Source organism: Hypanus sabinus, chromosome 20 (assembly GCF_030144855.1).
Source record: "Hypanus sabinus isolate sHypSab1 chromosome 20, sHypSab1.hap1, whole genome shotgun sequence".
Taxonomy (NCBI): domain Eukaryota; kingdom Metazoa; phylum Chordata; class Chondrichthyes; order Myliobatiformes; family Dasyatidae; genus Hypanus; species Hypanus sabinus.
In genome coordinates, this window is record NC_082725.1 from 57,240,969 (window position 1) to 57,254,716 (window position 13,748).

General features: G+C 41.8%; 1 protein-coding gene across 2 annotated transcripts in view; it reads right to left on the reverse strand.

Annotated features, from left to right (window-relative positions):
- Positions 1-308: 308 nt before the first annotated feature.
- The window catches only part of nedd9 (neural precursor cell expressed, developmentally down-regulated 9), a 131,202-nt gene continuing 117,762 nt past the window's right edge, over positions 309-13,748 (reverse strand). For both annotated transcript variants that reach the window (XM_059945574.1, XM_059945575.1), the window contains 3 exons: positions 4,816-6,069; positions 3,987-4,076; positions 309-2,238 (listed from right to left, as the gene is read on the reverse strand). In XM_059945574.1, coding sequence (XP_059801557.1) covers positions 1,729-2,238; positions 3,987-4,076; positions 4,816-6,069 — 1,854 coding nt within the window. In that variant the 3' untranslated portion in view covers positions 309-1,728. The remainder of the gene's footprint in view (positions 2,239-3,986; positions 4,077-4,815; positions 6,070-13,748) is intronic.

Here is a 13,748-nt window from a genome sequence, read left to right on the forward strand (position 1 = left end):
ACATTTCCAATTTTTATTTACATAAGATTACCAAGCCATGGGGGAGTTAACTGCTTTTCCAAATGAAACCTATTGGAAATCATTACCAAAAGCAGAAAAAAGTTTCTTGAGAATTACTCACCACATTTAACATAAGAAATTTGTGGTTTACTGATGGCAATTTATTTTTATCCAAGAAAATATTTTTGGTCTGGTAGTGTATCACATTTGATAAATTAATTCCTTAAAACAGTTCTCAGTTTTCAATGTGTTTAAATATATTTAATCAAGATTAAATATAATAGAATAATATAACACAATACTCTTCATATCAGTCAGAACAATTTAATTGAAGTAAATTTCCAGTTCTGTAATGTTAGGCACAGATTACAAAAACTCTGAATTTTATATTCTTCTGCAACCACTCAACTGTAAGGCACATAAAAATATAAATCAGCTAACAATGCAACCTGTTACGAATAAATCACATGAATCTACAAATCTTTAATAAATGCTTTAAATGGCACATATGTAGATTTTGACATAACTTCTTCAATATCTAGTCAGCTAAACACATATATCCTGCACAATACATAATGCAACTTGATGCAAGAATGTGAGACAATTTATTGACAAATAGATTATTGTTGTTATTAGGTACATGGCCATTCTTTTGTTTCCACAGGCTCAAAATCCTGGCATTTGCTTTCAATAGCATTATAACTTCACCACCTGGATGGTGCTGGTTTAAGGAATTTGGGGCAATTATGAACGACAGGTTGCATCCACCTTCAGAGGATAATGACAAGAAATGATCAGGGACATGGAAGACAGTTGTTTGGGCAGAGTAAGTCAATTAGTTACTTGTGGGCCGAAGGGCCTGTATTGTGCTGTAGGTTTTCTATGTTTTTCTATGTTTCTATTATGAAAGAGGATCTAGTGCTTTCCTGGCATATTTGATGAATAAATTCTTCTCAGGCTTCCAGCTGGGGACAGGTATCAATTGTAAACAACATTTTTATGACAAACTACCATTTTCATCAGGGATGATGCATGAGGAAACATTGGTTATAATCAATACTTGTACCCGCTGGAAGTCCAAGAAGAGCTTATTTGTCAGTCAATTATCTTTAGGTTAAGATATGTATAAATATTATGTGATTGTTGAATTCTATAATGGTCATGTTATCTCAGTCTATTGAAGCAGGATTCTGAGTCTAGCTCTTTACATTGCTGATGGAAGCGCATCAATATTTCATTATGCCCCTTTTCACTCACAAACATCACTGTTTTTGAACCTTACAAATGTAGATGTTATACTTTAGGAATTAATCAACCATTGGCCACAAATTAAAGGAGGACAAACCACCGTATGAGTAAAATGGAATGTTGAAATATAAAGCTGCTAAAATGGTGACACATAACAGTATTGTGGTGGTAACCTGTAAATCAGTACAAAACAAGTTTATGTCTTAAAATGTGATTATACTTGACGCAGAGACAATTCAGAGCAATTTAGATAACATTAAAATCTAGATAATTTAGTATTGTATGTATGTGACTAGCATTTAAAAAATGTAAATTCCTTTCAGTGAAACTTTACGCATGAAAATATGATAAAAATACCGTCATATAAAAACATTCTGCACAAAGACCGAGTGCACTGTGACCACATTCTTAAAATACATTTTTTTAATTAAGGAATAGTTTTTATTATTCAGAATTTGACTTCAGAAAAACAATGTCCCTTCATAAAGATGCCAAATGCTGTAGCAGGACTTTAAACTGGTGAGAGTGATAAGATAGTTCTGTGACCTTGTCCACCATTTCCTGCACTGCTGCTGTGCTGGGATATTGCAAGGCGGCTGTCTTGGTTGCCATGACAATCCTCTTAAGAAGTTCACAAAGCAGGTTACTATAGTTTAGTACTTTATTCCGAATATCTTGTGCCATCGCCTGCCGTGATAATGTGTCCCCTATAAAGACGAGTTTGTGGGCACTAAGTATAATGAATTTGCTGTGGGCCACAAAGATTCTCGGTGGCTGCCCACCACTGATGGAGCTGAAGAAGGCATCGATAGCATTCAGGAGTGTTACAAAATGAGTCTCGCATTGTTCAGAGTAGAAGAAAAGCAGCTGTTTGTCCTGAGAGCAGAGAGTGCTGTTCTTCTGGGGAATGTGCTGTGGTGCTTTCCATTTCGAAAGATCATTTTCCACAGGTTTTGTGACTTCTTTTTCCAATTCCTGGAACTGATTTAACTGAAACAGAGGAGCAAAACAATTAAATTTGAATAAATGTATAATCAGGTACAACTAATGGGCACTTGTGTCATGTTCCTGAATCTTGTAATGTTTAAATTTTATTGGTGCATTTTTCACTTGTTCACCTACAGCCAATGTCTCAAAAATAAATTAGTGTTGCTACCTCTCATAGCAATATATCACTGAGATTGAGACTGCAGATACTGGAATCTAGAGCAACAAGCAATCTATTGAAGGAACACAGCAGGTCGGGAGAGGGAAATAGATACCCAGCCCAGATGAAGGAACTGGACCTGAAACATTGACAGTCCACTTCCCTCCAGACTGGCTGAGATCCTCCAACATCTTATTTTTGATAAAATAGTTCCCATTTTAATGAATTTAAATTGTAAGATTTGCTGAGAGCTAGAAGATTGCTTCTCGTAAGATGGTGGCATGTTTCATTGTAGCAGCATCTATGGAGTCAAAAAAAGGTGCTTCTGTTCTTTTTAAATGTATTTTTTATGATTGCAAGATCCTGCTAGACATCAAGAACTTAACGTAAACACAAAGTACACTGCAGATGCTGTGGTCAAATCAACACGTACAAAAGCTGGATGAACTCAGCAGGTTGGGCAGCATCCGTTGAAATGAAGAGTCAACTTTTTGGGCCGAGATCCTTCATCAGTCCTGACGAAGGGTCTCGGCCTGAAACATTGACTGTTCATTTCAATGGATGCTGCCCGACCTGCTGAGTTCATCCAGCTTTTGTATGTGTTGAAGAACTTAACATACTCCATCAGCGAGTTGCTTGTTGGTGGAGAAACTGTAGGAGCTGGAGCTGGTTTCAGATTGTGCTGCTGCTTGCGTCAGGGAGGCTTCGGAGGAGTCTGTATGTGAAGGAAGTGTGCAGTCCAATAGCGAGTGACCATCTTAGTCACTATTCTTGTAACTGCAGGACCTTTTAGAACATGGTTAATGTGGAATGCTACAAGTCTGATTTACTGATTTATTGGTGGACATCAGGGCAGACAACGGATGAGGTGCATGGCCTCAGTCGTAGTGAAGACTAGGCCTCAAGCCCTGGTGTCACCTGTTTATAGCCACCAGAAGAGAGGCACTGAAGCTGGTGTGCTCCACCAGGGGCTGAGTGGCGTGGCATCCAGATGCAGCATGCTCCCCACTGTTCGCTCGGCAAAAGACAAGCTGTATTGTGATTGACTGCAGATCTCTGCAGCATTCATGGACTCAGGGGTCTGGCCTATTTTTTTGCTTGGCTGCATTTTACTGTTATTTTACATGTGCTTTGTGTCACTGTTGGTACCATGTTTTGCACCTTAGCCCGGGAGTAACGCTATCTCGTCTGGCTGTATTCATGTATGGTTGAATGACAATTAGAGGATTGAATTGAATTGAAGCTTCAAACTCGAATCCCATTTTCAACCAACATTTGCACAATACTTTATTTGGGTTGACAGGTGGTGTAAGGAGGAGGGTATGTTTTAACTTGGGGAAGGAATCATTTCCTCAGTCTGTTTGAATAGGTCAATAAATGTATAACAGAAAAATGATGGAGACCAAAGTTTGGTTACCAGAATTTAACATATTTGGTATTTAACTAAGACATACATACATGTTAATAAGACAGAGTAATTGCCACAAACATGATCATCCTTACAGTAGTGTGGAAGAGTTCAAATTCATGTTGACCCCAATGATAATTCTCATATTATTGACTGAAGAAAACCTGACTATATTAAACCTACCTGATGTTGCTCCAGATGCACTTTATTCTGTTTGATTATATTTTCTTTTTCCAGAAGCTCTCTTTGCTGCCGCTCAAATTCATCTTTTCCCTTTAATATTAAGAAGAAGACATTTTTCAACATGACTAAACCACATGTGTATTGTAACCACAAAGTTACAATACTCCCTCAAAAATGTTATTTCTTGGAACTGCTGAAAGAAGTGCAACAAAAAATTGTGCCGAGGGATCTAACAATCTGCAATTTTTTTGTTTGTTTTAGGTGGAAATTCATGATGTACAGTCTCCCCACTCCCCACAACGTTTTCTTGTATTGCACCCCAAGGGTAGGTGTTCACCACAGGGCACAGACAGTACAGCCACTGCCTCACATCCTGGTTCAATCCTGACTTGCTGGGGTAGATTTTGCATGTTCACCCTGTGACCCTCTCCCCACATCCTCTGTGGGTTTTCTCCCACATTCCGAAGATATGCAGGTTGGTAGATTACTTGGTCACTTTAACTTGCCCCAGGTGTAAAAGTGGCAGAATCTGTAGGGAGTTAGTGGAAGCTGAATAAAATGGAATTAAATGTAGGATTAGTGCAATTGTATATTAAACTCATGGAATGGACTTGATAATGCTCTATCACATTTCTGTGAATGTCTTCAAGATACACAAAGCATTAAAACTAACATACAGTAACAATTAATTGGCAAGATATGTTTGCCACTTCCAGTGTAGAACATGCTATTATAAGTTACAAACAAATCATGATATTCTAAATCCTTAATACATTTCCAGAAAAGGGAAAATGGAAGTTCAATTCAAAAGGCACAAAATATTGCAAACCTGTAAGTGGACATAATCATAGTCTTCCATCCAACTCTTATCTAATGACTCCTTATTTTTAATGTGGTCCTGGTGATCCAACTGTGGTGGGCTGTGCAATGGTTGTATCTGAATCAACATATTCTCTGCTTGTGAAAGGGGCTTATTGCAGCTTGTTGTACCTTTTTCATCAACAGTCACCTGGTTTATTTCATGAACAGTCTCTAGGTTAGTAATGCCAACCCCTTGTTTGAATAAGAGTTCTGTATTTGTGCTTATTGAGGATGCTAGCTGCTTAACATCATCAGGAACCATCTTTGTTACCATGATGAAACGATCCAGGTCATCACATTTGTTGTGGGACCTGTTTACTACCAAGATGTTCAAGGACCAGTTGTTGTTATCCAGTGCCTGGCTGGTCTGGACAAGAATCTGATAGGAATCATCCAGGCGCTGCAATTGCTTTCTTAACTTGTTATGAAGACTATTATCTGGTAAACGTGATGCATTTGCAATGGCTCCTTGCGCAAACCCAAGAAAGCCCAAAAGTGAATGTTTGACCTTGTCAACACTGGCATGAATTTCGTTGAGGTTTTTTCCCATTAGTTCATAAGATCGCCAGTCTGAAACAACAAAAGTCAGTAGTCCCTTTATTGACGTGTCAACACTATATTGCAGCTGGGTCAGTCTCTCAAAGGCAGAGTCTGGGTCCAGAAGTACTTTCTTCTCTGGTAGTGGTGAAGCTGAGATGGAGGACTCCTTGGATGTGGTTGAAGATGTAGACATGTTACTGCGTGTACTCCCCGTGCTAGAGAATGACAAACGGTTTATTCCATCAGTCACATCCTGTACCACCTTAACATCTTGTGACACCTGTGGGGGAATGTCATAGACTATGCTCTCAGTCACTGGGGCAGACCGATCAAAGTCTTGCATACCTCGGGGGATATCGTAAGTGTCCTTCTGTGAGCTCTGTTGATTTGTTGGTGGAATATCATAAACGAGTAATCTTTTTGAAACCAACTCTGAATTAACCACCGTCGGTGGGACATCATAAATAGACTGTTTTAGAGAACTGATCCCAGTTCCTGGGAGGACTGTTTGCAGTTTTAAAGATGGCTTTACAGTAACAGGAGGGATATCATATAATCCCTCAGACTTGTGACCAAGAAGAGGATCTACACAGTGCCTCATTGGTGGTGGGAAATCATATGTAGCTTCTCTGTCATGACTACCAAATGTGTCCTTGCAGGAAGATGGTGGAATATCATACACCTATTGAAAAATTGAAAAAAATATTTCAGCATATTTTTCAGAATCAAAACCCTTTAATAATAATAATAATAATAATAATAATAAAACACATTTCTTATTTAACCAACAGAACTGAAATGAAAATTCTCATTAAATTTTCAATTTTTCTTTCCAATTATAGCATGTCTCAAATTTTGTTGTGAGCTAGATATGAACAGTAACTAGAGGACAGCGTTGGTGTGGGCAGCGGAGCGGGAGTAAGGAGTGCTCGTGATCGACAGACGACTGGAGATCGGAGGATCAGCTGTTGTAGGTAGGCCGAGACCCTCGGACCTACCTGGAGAGTACTTGAGGAGGAAGGTAAAGCTGCGCAAGTGCGGGTGACGTCAGTGGCGAGCGCGTGGTTTAAAAAGCGGCCCACTTTCAGGAGCGGGCAGCATCGGTGGAGGCAGCGGAGTGGGAGTAAGGAGTGCTCGTGGTCGACAGACGACTGGAGATCAGAGAATCGGAGGATCAGCTGTTGTAGGTAGGCCGAGACTGTTGGACCTACCTGGAGAGTACCTGAGGAGGAATGTAAAGCTGCGCAGGCGTGGGTGATGTCAGCGGCGAGTGTGGGCTTTAAAAAGCGGCCCACTTTCAGGAGCGGGCAGTGGAACGGGAGTAAGGAGTGCTGGGCTTTGGCTCAGTGGGCTTCGGCACAAGAGGATTTTGGCAAGAAGAAATCAGTGAGCCTGAGTAAGTGCTTTTCATTTATTCTGACTAATCTGGGATCAGGTAATGGGGGAGACAGTTAGAGCAGTGGTGTGCTCCGTATGCAGTATGTGGGAGGTCAGGGTCAACACAGTTGTCCCTGATGACCACACCTGCAAAAGGTGCATCCAGCTGCAGCTCCTATCAGACCGAGTTAGGGAGTTGGAGCGGGAGCTGGATGAACTACGGATCATTCGGGAGGCAGAGGCAGAGATAGATAAGAGTTATTAGGAGGTAGTCACACTGAAAAGACAGGAGGTAGGCAAATGGGTGACAGTCAAGAGAGGCAGGGGGAGCAGACAGAGAGAGCAGAGCACCCCTGTGGCTGTTCCCATCAACAATAAGTATACCGTTTTGGATACTGTTGGTGGGGATGACCTATCAGGAACAAGCTGCAGTGGTCCTGTCTCTGGCACTGAGGTTGGACCCTCAACTAGGAAGGGGAGGAGGGAAGAGAAGAGAGCGGTATTGATAGGGGATTCTACAGTCAAGGGGGCGGATAGGAGATTTTGTGGGGAAGATCGGGAGTCTCAGATGGTATGTTGCCTCCCTGGTGCCGGGGTCCGAGACATCTCAGATCAGGTGCAGGCTATTCTTGAGAGTGAGGGCAAGAATCCAGATGTTGTGGTCCATGTAGGGACCAACGACGTGGGTAGGATGAGTGAGGGGGTCATGCGTAGGGAGTTCATGGAGTTAGGTGAGAAGCTGAAGAGCAGGGCCTCCAGGGTAACAATCTCAGGATTGCTACCTGTGCCACATGTGAGTGAGGCAAGGAACAGAAAGATTATACAGATTAATACGTGGCTGAGAAGATGGTGCAGGAGGGAGAGCTTCAGGTTTTTAGATAATTGGGCTTTGCTCCAGGGAAGGTGGGATCTGTTCCGAAGGGACGGTTTACACCTGAACTGGAGCGGTACTAACATTCTTGCAGGGAAGTTTGCTAGTGCTTCTCGGGGTGGGGGGGGGGGTGCGGTTTAAACTAAATTTGCAGGGGGCAGGGATCCAGAATGTGAGAGAGGATAGCGAGAGGAAGAATAAAGGACAGGTGGGGACTACACAGTTCCAGAATATTAAGTGTGTAGTAGAGAAAGGTGAGGCAGAACAAGTGATAAGGAGGACACATGTACAGAGGGATGGTCTGACGGAACATGAAGTTAAATGTGTTGAAAGAATAAGTAAATTTAGGAAGGACAACAAAATTCTAGGAGCGTATAGCCCAATGGGAGTTCGGAGAGCTGGGTTAAGCACAATAGGCAGCGATTCAAACAGAGAGAGGAGAAATGGGCTAAAAATTCTATATCTGAACGCACTGTGTCAGAAATAAGGCAGATAAGCTTGAAGCTCAGGTGTGAATGGGTAACTATGATGTTGTTGGGATAACGGAGACATGGCTGCAGGGAGATCAGACCTGGGAAATGAATGTACAAGGGTATACGTGCTATCGTAGGGACAGAAATGTGGGCAGAGAGGGTGGGGTGGCCCTGTTGGTAAGGAATGAGATTCAGTCCTTTGCAAGGGGGGGACATAGGGTCAGGAGAAGTAGAGTCCGTGTGGCTAGAACTAAGGGCAAAAGGACCCAAATGGGTGTTGTCTACAGGCCACCAAACAGTAGCATGGATATTGGGTGCAAGTTGAATAGGGAGTTAACATTGGCATGTGGCAAAGGTAATGTCGCAGTAGTTATGGGGGATTTCAACATGCAGGTGAACTGGGAGAATCAGGTTGGTGCTGGACCACAGGATAGGGAGTTTGTAGAGTGCCTACAGGATGCATTCTTGGAACAGCTTGTACGAGAGCTGACCAGGGACAAGACTATTCTGGATTTAGTATTATGTAATGAACAGGATTTGATAAGCGATCTTGCAGTAAAGGGGCCATTAGGAGGTAGTGATCATAATATGATAAGATTTTATCTGCAATTTGAGAAGGATAAGGGCAGCTCGGAGGTGTCAGTGTTGCAGTTGAACAAAGGAGACTATGGAGCCATGAGGGAGGAGCTAGCCAAAGTTAACTGGATGGATATCCTTGCAGAAAAGACTGTGTAACAGCAATGGCAGGTATTCTTGGGAATAATGCACAAGGTGCAAAATCAGTTCATCCCCCAGAGAAGGAAGGATTCAAAAGGGGGAAAGGGGCCACAATGGTTGATAAAGGAAGTCAGAGATTGCATAGCATTAAAAAATAAGGAAGTATGACAGAGCTAAGGTGAGTGGGAGGTCAGATGATTGGTAAGTTTTTAAGGAACAACAGGACTTAACTAAAAAGGCAATACGGGGAGAAAAAATGAGGTACGAATGCAAGCTAGCCAGGAATATAAAGGAAGATAGCAAAAGCTTTTTTAGGTATGTGAAGAGAAAGAAGATAGTTAGGAACAATGTTGGGCCCTTGAAGAATGAATTGGGTGAAATTGTTATGGGAAAAAGAGAAATGGCAGAAGAATTTAATGAGTACTTTAGATCTGTTTTCACTAAGGAAGACACAAGCAATCTCCCAGATGTTTGGATGGGCCAAGGACATAGGGTAACAGAGGAAATGAAACAGATTGACATTAGGAAGGAAATGGTGATGAGTAGACTGATGGGACTGAAGGCTGACAAATCCCCAGGTCCAGATGGTCTGCATCCTAGGGTACTAAAGGAGGTGGCCCTGGAAATTGCAGATGCATTGGTAATCATTTTCCAATGTTCCTTAGATTCAGGATCAGTTCCTGAGGATTGGAGAATGGCTAATGTTATCCCACTTTTTAAGAAAGGAGGGAGGGAGAAAACAGAGAACTATCGACCTGTCAGCCTGACATTGGTGGTGGGGAAGACGCTAGAGTCCATTATTTAGGATGAAATAGTGGCATATCTAGATAGCAGTGATAGGATTGGGCCGAGCCAACAAGGATTTACCAAGGGCAAATCATGCTTGACTAATCTATTGGAGTTTTTCGAGGATGTAACCAGGAAGTTAGATGGGGCAGATCCAGTGGATGTAGTGTACCTCGATTTTCAGAAGGCATTTGATAAGGTCCCACATAGGAGATTGGTGGGTAAAATCAAAGCTCAGGGCATTGTGGGGAAGACATTGACATGGATAGAAAACTGGTTGGCAGATAGAAAGCAAAGGGTAGCGGTGAATGGGTGTTTCTCGGAATAGCAGGTGGTGACTAGTGGGGTGCCACAGGGCTCAGTATTGGGACCACAGCTGTTTACAATTTACGTCAACGATTTAGATGAAGACATTGAGAATAACATCAGCAAATTTGCTGATGATACTAAGCTGGGTGGCAGTGTGTCGTGATGAGAATGTTAGGAGAATTCAGGGTGACTTGAATAGGCTGGGTGAGTGGGCAGATACTTGGCAGATGATGTTTAATGTGAATAAGTGTGAGGTTATCCACTTTCAGAGTAAAAACAGGAAGGCGGATTATTATCTGAATGGTGTAGAGTTAGGTAAGGGAGAAATACAAAGAGATCTAGGAGTCCTTGTTCATCAGTCACTGAAGGTGAATGAGCAAGTGCAGCAGGCAGTGAAGAAGGCTAATGGAATGTTGGACAAAGGGAATTGAGTTCAAGAGCAAGGAAATCCTCTTGCATTTGTACAGAGCCCTGGAGAGACCACACCTGGAGTATTGTGTACAGTTTTGGTCTCCAGGGTTAAGGAAGGACATCCTGGCTGTAGAGGAAGTGCAGTGTAGATTCACGAGGTTAATTCCTGGGATGTCTGGACTGTCTTACGCAGAGAGGTTAGAGAGATTGGGCTTGTACACGCTGGAATTAAGGAAATTGAGAGGGGATCTGATTGAAACATATAAGATTATTAAGGGATTGGACAAGATAGAGGCAGGAAATATGTTCTAGATGCTGGGAGAGTCCAGTACCAGAGGGCATGGTTTGAGAATAACGGGTAGGTCATTTAGGACAGAGTTAAGGAAAAACTCCTTCTCCCAGAGAGTTGTGGGGGTCTGGAATGCACTGCCTTGGAAGGTAGTGGAGGCCAATTCTCTGGATGCTTTCAAGAAGGAGCTAGATAGGTATCTTATGGATAGGGAAATCAAGGGATATGGGGACAAGGCAGGAACCGGGTATTGATAGTAGTTGATCAGCTATGATCTCAAATTGGCGGTGCAGGCTCGAAGGGCCGAATGGTCTACTTCTGCACCTATTGTCTATTGTCTATTGACTAACTGGTGTTTAGGGCAGCAATGAAGCTCCTCCATCTCTGGTGGTGTTCTGAGCTTCTTTCATTGTGTCAGTAGCTCTTTTTTCACTACTGTCAGTCATGCTAGTCCCGGGTGGAGACTCATGAATACTGTTGTGCATAGATGTAGAAGGATTCTTCACTACTGTTTCTAAAACTGTTTTTTTTTTAAATACAGTCACAGTTGTTAGCCCTGAGCTGAACCCCTGAACCTGAAGGACTGGTGTACCACTCTTCATCTGGCCTCTACCCTTTGACTTGTTTGGTATGGGGGACCCTACCAAGAGCCAAAGCACAAAGCCCTGATTCCAGCCAGCATACCTCTCCAACCCATTGAGGCACACAAGCCTCCAAACCCTATGACAAGGTTGTGATATTCTTGGAGAAACTAACAATAGTGTCTTAGTTGAACTTTGTAAAAGTCTTATCAACAAAACTTAATGCTGAGCTACATCTTGAGACAGATGAACAATGGGTTTGAGGACAGGACCATTAAGAGACAAGGATGAAAAAAGGCAAATAATGGTGTGTGAGACAACATAGAAACACAGAAAACCTACAGCACAATACAGGCCCTTCAGCCCACAATGCTGAACATGTACTTATTTTAGAAATTACCTAGGGTTACCCATAGCCCTCTATTTTCCTAAGCTCCATGTACCAACGTTATCCATAAAAACAAAAACAAATAACAAGTGCTGGAAAATTAATAATGGAAACACAGGCAAGGGGAATGAATTAACCAGATGTTTTGTATTAGTTTTCATGACAATGGAAACACAAAACATCCCAGAAACAGCTATAAGTTGGGAATTGCAAGGAAAGCAGGAACTCAGGAAAATTACAGTCACCTGGGCATTGGGACTGAGCAAATTTTTTGAACTGTTGATTGATGAGTCTCTGGGTCTTGATGGACATCCTTGTGAGGTCTTAAGAGAAGTGGTGAGTGAGATGGTTGTTGCACTGATTTTAATCTTCTAAAATTCACTAGAGTTAGGAAGGTTCCTTTAGATTCTGAAACAGTACATGAAATCCCCTTTATTCAAAACAGGAGGATGAACAAAAAACAGGAAACTTAACATCTGTCATAGGGAGAATATTTGAAACTAATATTAAATTGTTATTACAGGGTACATAAATAAAACTTGAAAAGGAGAAATACTGAAAAAATTGTATTATCTAGGTGGTGAAATACTGCAGAACTCTGAGATTCAGAGGGAACTGAATGCCCAATCATGACTTCCAAAAGGTCTAGTAGCAGATACGGGAGGTAATTAGACAAGCAAACAGCCATTTGATCATTTATAGCCAGTGAGTCTGTACACAGAAGTCAGGAAGTTATTCTTCAGTTGTATGGAACATTGGTAAAACCACATCTGAAGAACTGTATACAGTGTAAAGAAGGCTGCTGATGTGTTGGAAACAGTTCATAAGAAGTTTACTAGATAGACAGCTGGAATGGCTCAGGATGAAACTTTGAGCAAATTAGAGATCTCTCTGCTGGAGTCCATAGCCTGATGAAGACATATATATAACCATATAACAATTACAGCATGAAAACAGGCCATCTCTGCCCTTCTAGTCCGTGCCGAACACTTACTCTCACCTAATCCCACTGACCCGCATTCAGCCCATAACCCTCCATTCCTTTCCTGTCCATATACCTATCCAATTTTACTTTAAATGACAATACTGAACCTACCTCTACCACTTCTACTGGAAGCTTGTTTCACGCAGCTACCACTCTCTGAGTAAAGAAGTACCCCCTCATGTTACCCTTAAACTTTTGCCCCCTAACTCTCAACTCAAGTCCTCTTGTTTGAATCTCCCCTAATCTCAATGGAAAAAAGTCTATCCACGTCAACTCTATCTATCCCCCTCATAATTTTAAATACCTCTATCAAGTCCCCCTTCAACCTTCTACGCTCCAAAGAATAAAGACCTAACTTGTTCAACCTTTCCCTGTAACTTAGGTGCTGAAACCCAGGTAACATTCTAGTAAATCTTCTCTGTACTCTATTTTGTTGACATCTTTCCCATAATTCAGTGACCAGAACTGTATACACTACTCCAAATTCGGCCTTAACAATGCCTTGTACAATTTTAACATTATATCCCAACTCCTATACTCAATGCTCTGATTTATAAAGGCCAGCATACCAAAAGCTTTCTTCACCACCCTATCCACATGAGATTCCACCTTCAGGGAACTATACACCATAATTCCTAGATCACTCTGTTCTACTGCATTCTTCAATGCCCTACCATTTACCATGTATGTCCTATTTTAATTATTCCTACCAAAATGTAGCACCTTACACTTATCAGCATTAAACTCCATCTGCCATCGTTCAGCCCACTCTTCTAACTGGCCTAAATCTCTTTGCAAGCTTTGAAAACCTACTTCATTATCCACAACGCCACCTACCTTAGTATCATCTGCATACTTACTAATCCAATTTACCACCCCATCATCCAGATCATTAATGTATATGACAAACAACATTGGACCCAGTACAGATCCCTGAGGCACACCACTAGTCACCAGCCTCCAACCTGACAAACAGTTATTCACCACTACTCTCTGGCATCTCCCATCCAGCCACTGTTGAATTCATTTTACTACTCAATATTAATACCTAACGATTGAACCTTCCTAACTAACCTTCCATGTGGAACCTTGTCAAAGGCCTTACTGAAGTCCATATAGACAACATTCACTGCTTTACCCTCGTCAAACTTTCCCAGTAACCTCTTCAAAAAAT